Below are 17,255 nucleotides of genomic sequence, written 5' to 3'. Positions count from 1 at the left end.
TGTACAAAATATATAACTATGTTTCAAAAATCACTAGCCAATTCAGTTAAGCAGGTTTACCAATCAGGTCTCTATCGATATATCACATGTAGATTGCCTAAAAACAGATTGCGCAAACACGAAAGATGTCTGGACAACACGTGATTCAGCCACTCTAGCCACCCCCAGCCTCAGGCATTCTCTCTAAAAACCCAATCTCCCCGTCTCCATTAACCATCCCCACCGTTATCGCAAGTCGCGTTTTACTAGTTCCATAATCGCCTTTTTTGTCTTTACTTGTCCTTCTTTTTCAAACATATTCGGGTTTTCCTCTTTTTTTCTAGACAAAAAGCAAAATGGGTATCCCGTAAGTCATACCACCCTTATGTTGGCGCGCGACGCTATCGCATGCGCCACTGCTTCACAGTACAATGTTGACCTTGACTTTGATATACAGTATGTGGCGTGAGCCCTCCAAGACCGATGCATCCAAGTCTGCTTTGGAAAAGGACGCGTCTGCAGCTGCACGTTCCTCGATTCGCCGGGGACTGTCCCGGCACAGTAGCTCCCGAGCCCGCCGTTCAGATATCCTGGCTTCTTTTCATTCACAGATCATTGATGAACTCCGACGCGGCGCCGTGGAACCCAGACGCGTACCGCGCTTCACTTTCATACCGCCGAACGGAACTGCCGACAGTACGGTTACTCTGGAACAGGCCGAACGTGAAGCCCTCAACTGGGCTCAGTCACGCGCCGCCAGTGCACCCCGACAGACCGACCGACAGACAGAGCGACAGACAGAGACAGTCAACCGGCGATTCAGAAATTATCGTGATCAAGCCTTGACTGATCTTCTCGGTCGCATCGACGCCCAGCCCAGAAATTCTCATGCGAATCCTTCATTGACTCCCAACTTCGCTCCCGCGCTCTACCGCACCAGTGCTACTTCAACCCCCTCGGACAGTGGCGTTCGTCTCCCCCCTATGCGTGACCGATACAACAGTGATAATACTTCCAACACCTCATTCCAACCAGAGACACTTGATTACCGGTCCCAGAACACACAAGCCCGAACAAACCGAGACCCCGTTGTAGACGGGCTTGGGGATCGCCAGCGCAGTCCCAGTCCAGACGGAGAGCGAGAAACCGATGCGTGGGAGACTTTGCTCTCAACCATTACACCTGATGCGACTCTACCATCGACTGATACTTCTTTCGCCTCAACCTCTGCCGCTGGTCCGGATATTTCGCGCAATGCTCGTCCTCGGAGCTCTATCATCCCGACACAGGTATTGACGGCGGAAGCTGCCCGTGCTCAATTCGGACTCGACCCCTTTCCTGACCACCTCAACCCTTGCGACTTCTCTTCCTCCGATGACGAGGACCCTTCCTCTAGTTTCCAAGAATTTATGGGGCCGGCAGGCATCACTATTTCTTCTCGGCGCCATCCCAATCAACATTCGACCATGAGCAACCATCCTCCCATTTCTATCCCTGCAATCATTCCCGCCAGCGTTCTTGCTCTCTCTGACGGGCGCCACCGAAATGCACTCTCTGACCGCCACCAAAATGATGACCTTCACCATATGCAGGTTATCCTGGATCGACTTGCCCGCCGTGAAGATATTCCCGACGATTGGTGGGCTGCAGCTGGCCTTGCGCGCACTCTCGATCGTGGTCTTAATGCGAGCATGGACTCTACCGACACGGATGGCGCTTCTCGAACCAACGACAATTGAATACAGCTGCCCGGGTGGTTAATACTGAATGACATAAGGTTTGATTTTGATGATATTGGCAATGGCGTTTTTTTCGGGAATTTTCATAGGGTTTCAAATGGATTTCTGCGGCGTTGACAGGGCCTGTTGGGGCTTTGTGGTCTTTACATTTCTTGTATCCATATCTCGTCCGCTGTGATTGAACAAAATAAAACAAGCATTCAACTTGTAGATCACTTTATGTACCTGCCAAGTCTAGTGACGTATTCCTCGGAGCACAGTAGTCCCCACTCGAAGAGCCCCGCCATATATGAAAAAGAAAGATACACTTCTTGGCGTTCTTTTTCCCTTTTAGTGATCAGACCTTGCCGCTTTTTGCTCACTAAGTACAACCGAGCACGCCTCTGAGCTTTTATGCGTGTGACACGTGATCCTGCTTATATCACCCGCCTATCTTGTAGACTTGTTTCGTCCTCTTAGCCCAAAATAGTTTCCTCTTTTGTCACCTTTATAGTAATCTTGGAATGATTTTTTTTTTAAAACCTCACCCACCTTCCCCTCTGCCTCCCTCCTCCCCTCCCGGATAGCTCCCTCTAACAAGGCTAAGTTGGTCGCCTGAGGGGTTTCTTGTCAAGAAAATAGATGCCGGAAGGGATGTCACCTCTATCTAACCTGCAGGAATCTCAGGCAATCCGGGTTCGAAACCCGGACCTGGCGGCTTTCCCCAAACCGAATGTAAATACCTCCGATTTAGGGTACCATTCCAGGATACAATGCAAAATGAAAGGTATCAAGATTCAAATATGAATATATCGACCAAATCACTATTTTATCATCGAAAGACATGTTGATAAGTTGATTTATGCTATAGTGTATAGTATAGTACTAGAATAGTCGACCGGATAAGCGGCCTTGTGATGTCTTTTCAGTGGTCTTTGTAGTCGTCTTTTTAGGTTTTTTTAGTGGTCTTTTGATTGGTTTCCTCAAATATCATTCTGTTTAGATGTGCCAGTTCTACGACAACAAGAAGGCGGGTAAGGCATAATTTGTGTAGACGACCTTTTTACACACCTTAGAACCTTGGAGATCATAAGAACCTATAGAGACTTTCGCAACCTATTCACCAGTCGAAGGACGCGGAGTGAGCTCTTATAGACAATCTCAAAGAAGCTCTGGTTAACAAGCTCACTGGGAATAGTGCGATCTCGATCCAAGCCGCCTTCGTCGCAGGTTCCCCGACTACGCGGTGGGATTCATACATAGAATAGATATCGAAACTTTGGAGCAGACTATGGCCCAAAGGAATTCAAAGAAGGATTGCTTTGGCGCGATGGATACCGCTGCGTCGTGACTTGGGACATAGACTTTAAAGTCTTGCCCAGGTGATTGCCCGCAAGACAGGGATCAGCGATAAGTACAAGGCGCACTTTTCGCAGCAGGTTCGTTTCAGAAACAATGATACGGACAAGGATCGAAGTTTGCCAAGTCCTATCCTGCTCAATTGTCACTTCCGGTTGGCCAAGATCCTGAATGCGTCTAGAATGGCAGTAGCATTAAAATTTGACTTTGACGAGTGGGAAGAGGTAAAGGTCAGGGCAGATGATCAGCTAACGAGGATGGTGATATTGATATTGGTCAAGCTTTGTATGTCGGTCTTGAACTATATGGTTATGTTATTGATAGTGGACAAGAACAGGGAGCAGAGTGAAGATCTGTATTGGATGAGCTAAAAAAAGACTGGGGAAGAGAGAGAGAGAATAAGTTGGGAGAGAATTTTACCCAAGGTCTATTCATCGGCAAAAAATAGTCTGATTGACCGCTTAGCTAGAGGACTCTGAGAGGTGAGGTCTCTTAGTAGCTGGGTCTGAGCCCGGACTGTAATCTACTCAGCCTGTCGCTGAGCTCATAAAAGCGGCGGGCAGCTAAGATATGAAAGCCCCACATGAGGAAATCAAGTACGCATAACTACCTACCTAGGCAGTTCAACTCAAAGCAAACCTGAAATAACATAATTAGCTGTGTATCACAACTTGCGCCAAAAGTATACCACCCAATTCAGGAAAAGCCTTTCTTTTCGGATATTTCCATCTACACATTTGATCCCAGCGTACTAGCCTCTCAACCATGGATCACCAGGTAGACCGACTGGTCAACAAGACCTGGGGTAAGTAAACAACCAAGTATAAGCTTGAATCCCTCTGTCACATCCAGTCAACAAAAAGCTCACCACCACCAGCAAAATTCTGCTCAACGGCAGACGACGCGCGCCTAATGATAGCCATCAGCGGCATCCCAGGCTCCGGCAAAACAGGCCTGGCAACGATTATGGCAGCGCGGATTAACAAAATTTACGCCTCGGAGAACCCAAAAACACCAACACCAATAGCCATTGCCCTCCCAATGGATGGGTACCATTTGACACGTGCACAGCTGGCCGCCATGCCGGATCCAGCTCATGCTGCAGCGCGACGAGGCGCGGCTTTTACTTTCGACGGCAGCAAGTTCCTTGAGCTTGTGCGGGCTCTGCGGAAGCCGCTTACGGCTCGCACGGGCAGTCTTTATGCACCGAGCTTTGATCATGCCATTAAAGATCCGGTTGATGATGATATCGCCATTCCGCCGAGTTGTCGAATGCTGTTTTTTGAAGGGAATTATCTAAGCTTGGATCAGGAGCCGTGGAGTACGGCTGCTAATTTGATGGATGAGCTTTGGTTTGTGGATGTTGATTTTGAGGTTGCGAGGAAGAGGTTGGTGGTTAGGCATGTTAAGGCAGGTATTGCGAGAGATGAGGATGAGGCGGATAAGAGAGCCCGAGAGAATGATTTGGTTAATGGGAGAGAGATTGTAGATCACAGGTTGCCGGTGCAGGAGGTTGTTACTAGTACTTTTGATCCTGCCTGGGAGAGGCCATGACCGTTTGGGCAATATGTTGAGTTTGATAAAGACTTATGATGCACAGAGCTAATACTATGTTGATATGAGTATCATGATATTGCATCTTTCTGCATCCCTCATGTTCTTATGCGGGAATAGCCATTTGATAAGAACCTTGGAAGTTGAAACCATTCATCGAGTGATCACATCAATCCCCTTTGCACATGGAATTAATGATGCCCTGTGCATCGGCAAATCTCAGCTCTTGTATTGTTTCTTCCCACAGCCTCTCTGTCACCTGTTTGCCGCTTGGCTCATACATCATGGGGTGAAACGGATGGATATTCCAATTCAGCACCAGGCCACCGTGGCTCTCTTGGCCCTTTACCGCGACCGCATCCACATAGGCCCAGGCACCTTGCTCAGTTGATCGCGCCGCAATTATGTGGACAAAGCGGAAGATGGCCCGCAGGTACGCGGGAGCATGCTGCTGAAGGCCAGAGCCCCCGACTAGTCCCGGCTCTATAGCGTTGACGATGACCTCACTGGGATCCACGTTCTCGCTGAGTTTCTGAACAAGCATCAGCACTAATGTCTTCGTCAGACCGTACCGCTCCAGTGATGCCGCAGTACCCCAGCCCGTTGGATCGTCAAATGATGGAATGAGAGGGCTGGCGTTGCGGTTGGCGAATTGGGATACAAGTGCTAACCCAGAGGCGACTATCGTGATTCTTCCCGGGCCATGAGCCTGTCGCCTGGATCCAAGAATGGGGAGAAGGAGAATGGCTAGGAGCGCGGTGGACAGGTAGTTGACCTGAAAAGTGGCCTCGTGCCCGGTCCTCTCGTTGATGACGAAATCACCCATGGCCACGCCTGCGTTGAGGATGACCTTGTCGAGTCGGGGCAGATTGCTGCAAGATTTGGCGAAGCCCTGGATGGACTCGTAAGAAAGCATGTCAAGCTGCCACACTTCGATGTGAGCATCGGGGTATTGCTTGCGGAGCGGAGCAGCGGCGGTTTCTCCATTTTCTACGGATCGCGACGCCATAATGATATGGGAAGCATGACATTTGAGAAGACTGTCAACCGCGGCGAGACCGATGCCGGTATTGGATCCTGTGACAATGACCGTCTGCCCGGCGAGGCATGTTGACAACGGTGGTGGAATAGGCTTTGTGAGGAATTGAGCCTTGACAAAGGCCTGCAGCTGTGAGGCTGTGGAGGGTGGAAGGGCCATTGATGCCATGTCGATGGGAATCTTTGCTTTTGGTTTTTATGTTGTATTATGAGACAAGAACGGTAGGAATATTGGTGAGGAGAATTGGTAGGATAGCTCTTGATGTACGCGAATGGAATGAGTAGGGCTTTGAAGGCTGTCTTTATAGCCACACCTGGGAAAAGGCATCGTGTCAATACCATCCAGAGATTGTTAACCTGGTATCAGGATTATCATATAAAACAGCATCGCGGAGGAATCAAAGACGGTAATTTGCATCATTCATCCGGGCCATTCCCAAAAGGGCAAACAATGTGGTCAGTGGCTCGTGCACCGGCTTACGCCTCTTACACTAGCGCCGCACCCGGTAGCCCGCTTGTTCCCAAAGGGGAGAACAATCTGGCCGCTTGTCTGACTGCTCAATCTCGGCTCCTATATAACGCCATGTTAAGTATATAGTCTGGTCCCGCATACGCTGGGCATCCTACCACTATCTATTGTTACTCTTATCTCTTCTGAGACATGAGTACATATGCGTCCGATGAACTGTGGCCATGACGACGCAATTCGCCTTTGTCACATACGGTGGGGACTACAAGCAGACACCTGCTGACAGGTCTCTGGTCCGCAGGCACTGCATGAAGGGCCGGAACAAGCGCGAGGGATCCCGTCGCTCTGACCGGGAAGCCAGACAGGCAGCCAAGCAAGTTGTCAGTATGGGTGTCGACATAAGCGATATCCCTGTCACCAGGGGCCGATCAAGTTCAGCTACAGCTCAAGAAGAAAATGCATATATTCCTAGGACGATCCTACGGCGTGAAAAGCCAATGTCAGAGTCACTAGATGAGGACCCATGGACTCGTCCCCCCAAAGTACCTCGAGGCTTTGCCTTTGGAGCGGCAGTCAATGAATTTGCGAATGCGGTCGGCCAAATGCCCGAGTCGCTGATGCGACAGTGTAAGGCTGGCTTTCCAATTGGATCTGAAATCTGACTAACATCTATCTAGTCATGGCTTTCAATCGCATCACGGAAGCCTCGTACCCTCTTGTCGAGACTGTGGTCGACTTCAACGACAATGGAGGCTTGGGTTCCATCTGGCCGTCTTTTGACAAGTCATTCCTCCACACTATTCTCTTTATCAACTCGGCCGTCAATGATTGGGCACAAAACCTGCCGCTAGCCAAGTCGTCGCAGTTCCACTTGGGGAGAACTCTGACCCTACTCAACGAAAAATTGGCAACGGGGGCCTCGCATCTGGATGACACGACCATCTATACCGTTATGCTCCTGGCAATTGCTTCTAGCACTAGCGGCGACTACAAAGCCAGTGATGCGCACATGGCGGGTCTGCAACGGCTTGTAGAGATGCGAGGCAGCCACAGGTACCTCGGGGTAAACCCTGTCACCCAGTTCAAGCTCGAGTGCCTGGACCTGATGTGGTGCCTCACTGCAGGAGGGGAGCCGCTGTTTCTGAAGGGCCCCGTTTCATGGGATCCAGTCTTTACGCGCCCGTCGCCGTCGATCGACACTGAACTGTCTCCGGCTCTCTTCGAGGCATTCACGGACCCCAGACTCATCATTGCCTTTCAGGACTTGCAGCGCCTGACGGAGCTGATTAACACGCACACGGATAGCAATATGCGACTGAACGCTAGTGAGTTCCAGCCCGTCCTCAGCTCAATTCAGACTCGGCTGCTGCATCTCAAGGACTTGCTAGTTGGTATGCCTGGTGGATGGCTATGTCTGGGGATGCTGGCCTTTCTCACGACAATATTCCAGGTCCCTGGACGGCATATAGCTTACGAGCACTTGACGGACCGACTCCGGCGCACATGTAGAGATCTCGCAGCGCCAGCAGCAGCCTCAATATCCCAATCGATGTCAGCATCAATATTAACAAACTCGGGCCTCCGACCCGCCTTGCGCTGGTTGGTGATTGTCTGCGGCATGACTGTCTTTGGTACCAATGAGCGATGGCTTCAGGAGCTCTGGCACGGCATCGCGGAGCCAAACTTGCTATGGGCAGAGACACGAACAGAGCTCAAGCGGATCATGTGGATCGGGTGCATCCACGATGAGAAAGGCCGGCAAATCTTTGCTGCTTTGATGCTTAAAAGGCGAAGTATATAATACACGGGGCTTCGATATGTGCTTGTCGATTATGATAGCTGATCGCCTGAGACACCCTAACAAGTACTCCATTCTCCGGTCATACTTCGGTAAACAAGCACCGATTGATATAAGGGATCCATACCGGAACTACGGCATCATCGGGACGTCTAAGACACCCTGAAGGGAAGTATGACTGCAAAGATATTACCACTACAGAAAGTGCAATATTCACTTGTTGTTTTGGCTTAATTTGCTGTGGTACGGAGTACATCTAGAGGTAACTGAAGTTATTAATAGAGCTCAAATCCCGCTAATCCATATCTGGATCAGCCACCTTAAAACACATGAACTTAACGAGCAGTAAAAAAGCGAATCCTTGTACCTAAAACCTTATAGAATATCTTCTAAGATGAATGTTTTCAAATTCAACTGGCGTAGGGAGTAGCACAACTGACATTATATTCGCTCGCATCTCAATTGACATGCTTCTTGTCTGGGGGAACAGGTCCCTGACGCTAATCCACTTTTGGAGCCGAAGTGCGACAAGCCATGGGGAAACGAAATACATGTATGATGATGACATGTATTGTAAAGTATAATTAATATGACGCACATAATAATGGAGTACTTCTCTGTAAGGCCCCTGATGTAATTTAACCGACTCCATTGTGGCTTCCAGATTGGGTGCAACGAAACTGCGGTTGCCCCGAGTTCTCCCCCCCCGTTTCCGTTTCTTCTGGTCGAGACCTTATCTTCCTTTTCAACTTCGTCACTCTTTGTCTTTCACTCTCTCTACGCTCTTTAGCCCACACACTCTTTTACAGACTCGCTGTGCGATCTCCAATCCAGTCCTTTATTCAATTTCCAATTTCCAATTTCCCATCCAAATTCATCATGCTTTTCAGCAAGTCCATCTTCGCCGTTGCCGTCGTGGCTCTGGCCAACGTCGTGACTGCCGCGCAGACCCCAGCCTGTGTTCTCAAGATCATCGGGTAGGTTGGGAGAAGTAGAATCCCCTGTCCAGTCCTGAACTGACAACATCTAGCAACCAACCCAATCCGGCCGATTCGAAGGCTATCTGCGGCGCCAACGCTAGCAAGATCCAGGACAATATCATCAAGAACTGTCCCGATAGCGATGCCTCCCTCAAGTTCTTCGTCAACAACTGCTCCCAGCTCGGCCACAAAGTTGGTAAGGATTAACACATACCCGACAAACACATTGCATCATTGAATCGGTTACTCATTTATCACCTTCTCTTTAGTGACTGTTTCTACTACCTCTACCGGCACCGAGAGCTCTTCCGCCACCGCCACCGGTTTCGTTACTGCCACCCAGACTGGTTCCTCTACTGCCACTGGCACTGGATCCAGCTCTGCCCCCGGTAGCACTGGAGCTGGTGCCAGCGCCTCCGGTAGCGCCGCGTCCCCTTCTTCCACTCTCAACGCCGCTTCGTCTGACCGCAAGTACTCCGCGACCACCTTGATTGCCGTTTCTTTCGCCGGCGTTATTGCTTTGCTGTAAGAACCTAGCATTGACTGGGAGCACTCCCCGAAGAGCGAATATCGATACAAGCATGAATTCCTAGCCTTGATGTTGCTGCTTCCGATCTGGTTTGAATCATTGTTCAGGGATCTGATTCGAATTCCCTAATATGTTGTTGCTTGTCTGATGCCAATATTTGAATACCTTGCACTTTTATCTTCTTATTTGCCAAAACCACATATTGATTTCTATGTCACCTTCCCACAGGACGATTATATTCATTTCTTTGCTCGCCGACTCCCTACAGAACAACCCTGGAAGTGTTGAAAGGGACCTAGATCTGCTCCAATTTCCAATGAGAACCTAGGTGACCTCGGGACCTTGGGAATCGGTTGATGTTTACGTAAACATATTCAAATCCAATCAATGATCAAAAGACCTTTTGCTAGCATGTTCCTCTTGTAGAAGAGAAAGAATATTCCATACATGGTACTGCTGAGATCATCCCCGCACCACTTGGTTCTTTGATCCGAAAACGAGGTACATGTAGATCCATCACATTGATGCATGATGCAGTGAGGGTTCCAAGGTTAGATTCGAGGCTGGTTGTATATGATGTTAACGAGGGCATGGTGGGGTTGAAATTCAAGCTGTCAAAAATCACTTTAATTTAGAAGTATGTTGTAGTACATATTTGAAGATCATCTGAGCCCGGAATGCTTCAGGCCGGTGACAGCTCGATGGCCGCGCCCATTCACGTGTTCACGTGACCATTCGCGACCTGCAGTTTAACTGCAAGGCCAATTTCACCGCCTATTCCCTAACCACACCGCCTTCTATATTCCCACTAGTATACCACACTAAGCTGATTAGTATCAATACGCTAACTGTAAATGGTATAAAATGGGTGTTTTCTGCCCAGATGGGAAAGAAAAGTGAGGTGGAGCCTCTCATGTTGGTAAGCTGAAAAAACGCGGGCACGCGAGACGCGTCCACACGGCAACCAAAGATTCCTCTGCCCCTCTGATCTCTTCTTCTTCTCACACCCCTCTACGGGCTTTCATCTTTTCCCCCTTTCTCTATACTCTAATATCCATCTCAATTCTCCTGTGATCTTGATACCCCTGTTCACTGCTTTTTATTCTTTCCAGCCCTACGAAAATCCTCACTATTCAAAATGTTCGTCTACAAGAGAGGTAAGTGTGCACATTATCTGGTATACAAAGGCATTCGTGGCGAGAGATGGGCAGAAGCTATATATCTTGCCACAGCCACCCGGCCTTGCCACACCCCTCGGATTGAGGGCTAACGCGAATGTAAATGGCAGATGGACGCAAGGAACGCGTGCAGTTCGACAAGATCACTGCACGTGTCTCGAGGCTCTGTTATGGCCTCGACCCCGAGCACGTTGATGCTGCTGCTATCACTCAGAAGGTCATCTCCGGTGTCTACCAGGGTGTTGGCACCATTGAGCTAGATAACTTGGTATGTTCGCTTGCTTGCTCACTCCTTGTAACATTATGCTAATATTTCAATCTCAGGCTGCCGAGACAGCTGCATACATGACCGTTACACACCCCGACTATGCCATTCTGGCTGCACGTATCGCCGTTTCGAATCTCCACAAGCAAACCAAAAAGCAATTCTCCATGGTCATTTCCGACCTCTACCACTATGTGAACCCCAAGAACAATAAGCCTGCTCCTATGATCTCAAAGGAACACTACGAGATCGTTATGAAGCATGCCGAAGAGCTCAACTCGGCCATTGTGTACGACCGTGACTTCAACTACAACTTCTTCGGATTCAAGACTCTCGAGCGTTCATACCTTCTTCGGATTAACGGCAACGTTGCTGAGCGTCCTCAGCACTTGCTGATGCGTGTTGCTGTCGGAATTCACGGCGAGGATATTGAAAAGGCCATTGAGACATACCACTTGATGTCCCAGAAGTTCTTCACTCACGCCTCCCCCACTCTGTTCAATGCCGCTACTCCCCAACCTCAGCTTGCGTCTTGCTTCCTGGTTGACGTGAGCGCGGACAGCATTGAGGGTATCTACGATACTCTCAAGACCTGTGCCATGATCTCCAAGACCGCTGGTGGTATCGGTTTGAATGTCCACCGCATTCGCGCTACCGGTTCTTACATTGGTGGAACCAACGGCTCCTCCAACGGTATTGTTCCTATGCTGCGCGTGTTCAATAACACCGCACGCTATGTGGACCAAGGTGGTAACAAGCGCCCTGGTGCCTTTGCTATCTACCTGGAGCCATGGCACGCCGATGTCTTCGAGTTCCTCGATCTGCGCAAGAACCACGGTAAGGAGGAGGTTCGCGCCCGTGACCTCTTCTACGCTTTGTGGACTCCCGATCTCTTCATGAAGCGTGTTGAGGCCAACGGTGACTGGACCCTCTTCTGCCCCAACGAGGCCCCCGGCCTGGCTGATGTTTACGGTGATGAGTTCGACGCTCTTTACGTGAAGTACGAGCAGGAGGGCCGTGGCCGCAAGACCATCAAGGCTCAGAAGCTCTGGTATGCCATTCTCGAGGCCCAGACTGAGACTGGTAACCCCTTCATGCTCTATAAGGATGCTTGCAACAAGAAGAGTAACCAGAAGAACCTGGGTACTATTCGCAGCTCCAACCTTTGCACCGAGATCGTCGAGTACAGTGCTCCTGATGAGGTGGCTGTCTGCAACCTGGCTTCCCTCGCCCTCCCCACCTTTGTCGACTCTACCCGAGGCGAGTATGACTTTGGCAAGCTCCACGAGGTCGTGCAGGTTCTCGTCCACAACCTGAACAAGATCATTGATATCAACTACTACCCTGTTCCAGAGGCGAAGAAGAGCAACTTCCGTCACCGCCCCATCGCTCTCGGTGTCAATGGCCTTGCTGATGCTTTCCTGGCTTTGCGTCTGCCTTTCGACTCCCCTGAGGCTAGACAGCTCAACATCCAGATCTTCGAGACTATCTACCACGGTGCCTTGACCGCTTCCAGCGACATTGCTAAGAAGCTGGGTACCTATGAGACCTACCCTGGCTCTCCCGTCTCGCAGGGTATCCTGCAATACGACATGTGGGACCGCACCCCCACTGATCTCTGGGACTGGGCCTCCCTGAAGGCCAAGATTGCCGAGACTGGTGTCCGCAACAGTCTGTTGGTCGCCCCCATGCCCACTGCCAGTACCAGTCAAATCCTGGGCTTCAACGAGTGCTTTGAGCCCTACACCTCGAACATCTACTCGCGCCGTGTCCTGGCTGGTGAGTTCCAGGTTGTCAACCCTTGGCTCCTGAAGGACCTGGTCGATCTCGGCCTGTGGTCCGACAACATGAAGAACCGCATCATTGCCGATGGTGGTTCCGTTCAGAATATCCCCAACATCCCCGCGGATATCAAGGCCCTGTACAAGACCGTCTGGGAGATCTCCCAGCGCAACATTCTCCAGATGGCCGCCGACCGTGGTGCCTTCATCGATCAGTCGCAGTCCCTCAACATCCACTTGAAGGAGCCTACCATGGGCAAGCTCACCAGCATGCACTTCGCCGGCTGGAAGATGGGTCTGAAGACCGGCATGTACTACCTCCGTACCATGGCCGCTTCTGCCCCCATCCAGTTCACCGTCGATCAGGAGCAGCTCTTGGTTGAGGACACCAACATCGCTCGCTCTAAGAAGCGTACCGTTGGCACCGGTGCCTCCGCTTACTCGGCCATTCCCCGTACCAACAGCGCCGAGGCCGTTACCGCCAAGGTTGTCGCCCCCGTCGAGGAGACCCCGCGCAGTGTGGCTGCACCTGTTGTTGCTACACCTGCTGCCGAGGCCAAGACCGACGATGCTGCCGCTAACGCCGAGCCTGAGGATGCCGAGAGCAAGGCCGCGGAGGGTGATATCTTCTCCGACGCCGTCCTGCAGTGCAGCATCGAGAACAAGGATGCTTGCATCATGTGCCAGGGTTAAGCTTTCTTTGCCTTGAGATGCCTTGAGATGCTTTTGGATGTTTCCCTTTTGAGTTTTGTGCATGGTCATGCCTTCTGTCGTGGCTTCTCACGTGTACCCATATTATGATTTTGATGGACTTTTTTCCTTTGTTTGTGTGTTCGGCGTGGGTTGATATTTCATGGATTTTCTTATCATTATTTCAATGACGTCTTGTTATTCATTCTTCCTTGGTAGATGTAGGTTAATTGTAGATGCTGTATAGGACTGCTTGCAAACTTCCTGTCTACCACCGATGTAAACCCAACGCGTACCGAAATCCCCTGAACTCAACCAATCCACTAGCGCCAAAGGGCCCTACATTTCCATTAGGGAATGCCGAATAGAAAACATCCAAGGTCAGAAGTAGGAATTATAGCCAACCAAACACTCGCTAGAGCCAGTCCTTTACTCTCCTAGAACGTAAGATTGATCAAAGATCAAACGGCTTTCAAATGCCTTCGTTTCACTATTGACAATCCTATGCTTACTCGATTGGGAATCCGGACAAGCCACATGCTTCGTAGTTCGCTTTCGGGTTACCGACAAAAAGAAACTCAAGGAGAAAAGCAAGGATTATACAAAATCTTTTGTAGTGGAATTCGCTCCCACGATACTAGAACCAAGTTTTCACCAGAACTGAAGTCGTATCCTTCCGATTTGAGAGGACACAATCAACTTTAGACACCGTAAATGGCCCCCTGATCCATTGTGATATCCTCAGGAATGACATCCAACACATCCACGTCATCCCATGTCGCATGAACGGTCCGTTCCCCCTTCAGTATACGGTTGATATTGAGCATTGTGCTATACATCACCCTCGAGCTAGAAAAGCCTCTGTCCTCACCAGTCTCATTATGAATATCGGAAGACTTTGATCTAGGTCCTCCCTGCTCGAAGACGCCCGTGATCGATGGATAAGGTGCAAAACATCGCAAATAACCATTGCCACACATGCGTCCAAGTGAGACGTCAAACTGGGCACCAATATCAATCTCCTCTGCAAGACCAGACGGGTTAACCGACAAGGCCGCGAGGATCCGTTGCGCACCACTATAGCTCACGGCATAAAACAATGAGCAGACTGCATCGCTTGCTGTGCATGCTAATCGACTGTGATCTGGTCTCTTGTGGCCTTCGAATACCGGAGGGTCGCGCCACAGCGGGAGAAAGTGACGGGGCATTGGGATAGTCGGATCATTCGGGGTAAGGTAAAATGGCATATCAGTTTTACATGACAAGCCGCAGTGGCCTAACCATAGGATGTCCCAGTCGTCGCCGTATGGTGACTTCGTTGGGACTTGGGTATCCTTCTGCTGGAGGGCTCGGACTGCGTGGGCGAAACTCTGAAGCTGGAGCTTGATTGATACATCCCAGTCCGCATCGTCTTCCATGACAATAGCGCTTGCTATTCCCTCCTGGACAACTCTAGGGGATAATTAGTTCAAGTTGATCATTGCAGTTTCGATCCACATACCGCTGCAGTGCGTTGACATGCGCCCGTCGGGCAGCGTATTCGGTCGGTTTTTGGTCATGTTTCCAGTTCTAGGCAAGTCAGTCATCGTGTTTCTTGTGTAATGTTAGAAAACGTACATATGGATATGATTTAGCATTTACTTCATCCGGAGTCACGCCGTCGATCCATTCGACGTGGAAATTGCTAACAGATGATCCTAGAACGATATTGTCTCGCTTGTCAGGCCGGCTGACAAGGTTAATTGCGAAGATCTTTTCAACCTAATAGACATGAGCTGAAGGATCTCTAGATGAAACTTGAAGTGGAATTACCCCAAGGGTTTCATTTCTGATGTCCTCAAAGTTGTCCCAATGGTCGCTCCCAATCTGCTGGGTGGGGGCGGTTGTCTTGTGAGTGAGCGATCGCAGCTGGAAGAGAATGAATGCAACCCCGAGCACGACTAGAAGCAGCTGTACAAAGCGTAGTTGAAATGCAGAAAACGCCATGCTAGGTTGTCATCGGGATAGAGACAACAAAACGCGTTGATCATGCCCAGGAGCTAGGGCTGTAACATCGCATCTTGCTACAGCATGGTTGGTCGATATATTGGATCCCCACTGCGCAGTGGCCGCAAGTCATGTAAGCGACGCTAGCAGTCTCAGCTGGAGTTGGATGATCATCGCCCCGAGGGCACTAATTTTAGCTGACATGCGCTAGCCTTAAATGATCATTCAGGTGCTGTACTCGGAGGATTGTAGTCCCTGTTGATAGTGAAACGCTTTTTCCCTTTCAAGGGTCTGCTATAGAAAAACAAGGTGATCCGCACTGACGTGGTAGAAATCAAGAAACTGCGAAATCACAGGTATCTGGACGGAATTCCTCCTTTTGCATTGCTTAACCATCTAAGCATTTCTACATATGACGGTCACGCTCGGAGACGAATTTGTCACGTATGAAGGCCACTGTTTTTGCAGTGGCTCGTTTCCTAAATCAAGCATTGGTTGATTCGCTTGCAGATGTAAATGGATAGATGCCTGTAGCTGCGAATGTATGCCGCATCGTACAAGATTCGAAGGCCTCGCGAATTTCGTTGGGGACATTGACTTCACGGTGTAGCATCATTTGCGGATGCAATTGCGGTGACGCCTTCGCCGGATGCCTCGGATTGTGCTAATCGTGCAGGCAGTTATGATCCAGTCCTTCCTGTACACTCCAGACGAAAGCTAGTTTCGTCAAAGTTATAAATATCAAAGTTCGTTTCATTTTTGGCCCCTAGCAGATATGTTCTTTTGGTTTTTATTGTGACACTATTTGGGTTCACTATTGATATGGGAGGAAGTCTGGTTAAAGAAAAAAAAATCTCTGCTTTATGTTGACTTCAACTCTTTTCTTTGATCCCACATTTCACATTTCACATTCCGTAGGCCCGGGCCGGGATCTGAGATCTCGAATCTCGAATCTCACATTCTAGACGCTTCTAATACGAAGTATCCATAATCAGCATGCCATCTTTGCCTACAAGATCTAGGCCCGTATTCTGAGACAATGACAATAATAGCTCTCATTGGTAGTTGTTACTTACATGTACTCTATAACACTCACAATACAGAGTACAATCCTAACCTGCATAAAATTCTTCAAATCGGCAATTTCTTCCAAGATGCATCAAACCGTGGTCGTCAAATCCTATTCCGGGGAGATTTTCAATCAAGTGGAGCAGAGGGGACTGGACACAACGGGATATAGTATGCCAACCAAGTTCCCAATTTTGTAGCATGTGTGGTGCGACAGGGTCGTCTTGGGAAGAACATGGTTGGATTTGGGTACACAGATTGTGCAGTCAGAACTGTAGCATTTTGATTGCAAGGGACCATAGTCAGCACCCTGATCGGGTTCCTGGTAACATGTACAACAAAGGCGTGGGACATTTCAACTGGCGCCCTGTGCCCTGCATTTCGTGTTTAGGGATGTGTTACCGTATCAGATAGTACAATAAGGCAGAGAGAGGTGAAGTGAACTATAGATTCTAGATCCCATACATATACTCCGTATACTCATTTGAATAAATATGCATACTCTAAAACGTGGATATATTCACACAATAGAATTCTAAGAGATCGGCACTATGAATTTTCCCAGAAACTAAAAAAACGGCTCGAAAACCTTGACCAAGTCCAGACCACAGTGGAGAAGATTAAATTACACATACGGAGTACAATAAATACAAATAAAACGAGGCCCGATCCCAGCTGGATTGGCTTGAAGGCCTTTGTCTTACCGTCGCATTGCCCAATGGTACGGGCCAATAGACCCGTTACAATACGCACATGTCAGATTGTAAAAAGGAAGGCTGCAGTATTATGATCAGTCCTCCCATAGGTACACCAGAACGTCATTTTGCACGACCAAAGAGCGAAGATGCGATGAGATCTCAATT

General features: G+C 49.4%; 7 protein-coding genes across 7 annotated transcripts; 5 read left to right on the top strand and 2 right to left on the bottom strand.

Moving 5' to 3' along the window:
• Window positions 1–335: 335 nt before the first annotated feature.
• On the top strand, window positions 336–1,718 carry PGRI_087760 (uncharacterized protein; the record flags this gene model as incomplete). Its single annotated transcript, XM_040796490.1, has 2 exons — window positions 336–346; window positions 437–1,718. The coding sequence occupies 2 exons, from the start codon at window positions 336–338 to the stop codon at window positions 1,716–1,718; spliced, it is 1,293 nt and encodes a 430-aa protein (XP_040651028.1).
• A 2,103-nt stretch (window positions 1,719–3,821) lies between these two features.
• PGRI_087750 (kinase-related protein) lies at window positions 3,822–4,610 on the top strand (the record flags this gene model as incomplete). The annotated part of the gene is made up of 2 exons (XM_040796489.1): window positions 3,822–3,861; window positions 3,934–4,610. The coding sequence occupies 2 exons, from the start codon at window positions 3,822–3,824 to the stop codon at window positions 4,608–4,610; spliced, it is 717 nt and encodes a 238-aa protein (XP_040651027.1).
• Window positions 4,611–4,779: 169 nt separating this feature from the next.
• Window positions 4,780–5,817, bottom strand: PGRI_087740 (Short-chain dehydrogenase/reductase SDR; the record flags this gene model as incomplete). The annotated part of the gene is made up of 1 exon (XM_040796488.1): window positions 4,780–5,817. The coding sequence occupies one exon, from the start codon at window positions 5,815–5,817 to the stop codon at window positions 4,780–4,782; it is 1,038 nt and encodes a 345-aa protein (XP_040651026.1).
• A 524-nt stretch (window positions 5,818–6,341) lies between these two features.
• On the top strand, window positions 6,342–7,918 carry PGRI_087730 (uncharacterized protein; the record flags this gene model as incomplete). The annotated part of the gene is made up of 2 exons (XM_040796487.1): window positions 6,342–6,744; window positions 6,795–7,918. The coding sequence occupies 2 exons, from the start codon at window positions 6,342–6,344 to the stop codon at window positions 7,916–7,918; spliced, it is 1,527 nt and encodes a 508-aa protein (XP_040651025.1).
• An 876-nt stretch (window positions 7,919–8,794) lies between these two features.
• On the top strand, window positions 8,795–9,424 carry PGRI_087720 (putative GPI anchored cell wall protein; the record flags this gene model as incomplete). Its single annotated transcript, XM_040796486.1, has 3 exons — window positions 8,795–8,892; window positions 8,946–9,091; window positions 9,165–9,424. The coding sequence occupies 3 exons, from the start codon at window positions 8,795–8,797 to the stop codon at window positions 9,422–9,424; spliced, it is 504 nt and encodes a 167-aa protein (XP_040651024.1).
• A 1,138-nt stretch (window positions 9,425–10,562) lies between these two features.
• PGRI_087710 (ribonucleotide-diphosphate reductase subunit RNR1) lies at window positions 10,563–13,341 on the top strand (the record flags this gene model as incomplete). The annotated part of the gene is made up of 3 exons (XM_040796485.1): window positions 10,563–10,581; window positions 10,713–10,870; window positions 10,927–13,341. 3 exons carry the CDS (start codon window positions 10,563–10,565, stop codon window positions 13,339–13,341), a joined length of 2,592 nt encoding a protein of 863 aa, XP_040651023.1.
• Window positions 13,342–14,039: 698 nt separating this feature from the next.
• PGRI_087700 (uncharacterized protein) lies at window positions 14,040–15,324 on the bottom strand (the record flags this gene model as incomplete). The annotated part of the gene is made up of 4 exons (XM_040796484.1): window positions 14,040–14,790; window positions 14,840–14,907; window positions 14,956–15,099; window positions 15,151–15,324. 4 exons carry the CDS (start codon window positions 15,322–15,324, stop codon window positions 14,040–14,042), a joined length of 1,137 nt encoding a protein of 378 aa, XP_040651022.1.
• Between the last annotated feature and the right edge of the window lie 1,931 nt (window positions 15,325–17,255).

This window comes from Penicillium griseofulvum (genome assembly GCF_001561935.1).
Source record: "Penicillium griseofulvum strain PG3 chromosome Unknown contig_11, whole genome shotgun sequence".
In the NCBI taxonomy this organism is placed as follows: domain Eukaryota; kingdom Fungi; phylum Ascomycota; class Eurotiomycetes; order Eurotiales; family Aspergillaceae; genus Penicillium; species Penicillium griseofulvum.
The sequence above is the reverse complement of the archived record's forward strand: the minus strand, read 5'-3'. Positions and strand labels throughout refer to the sequence as shown.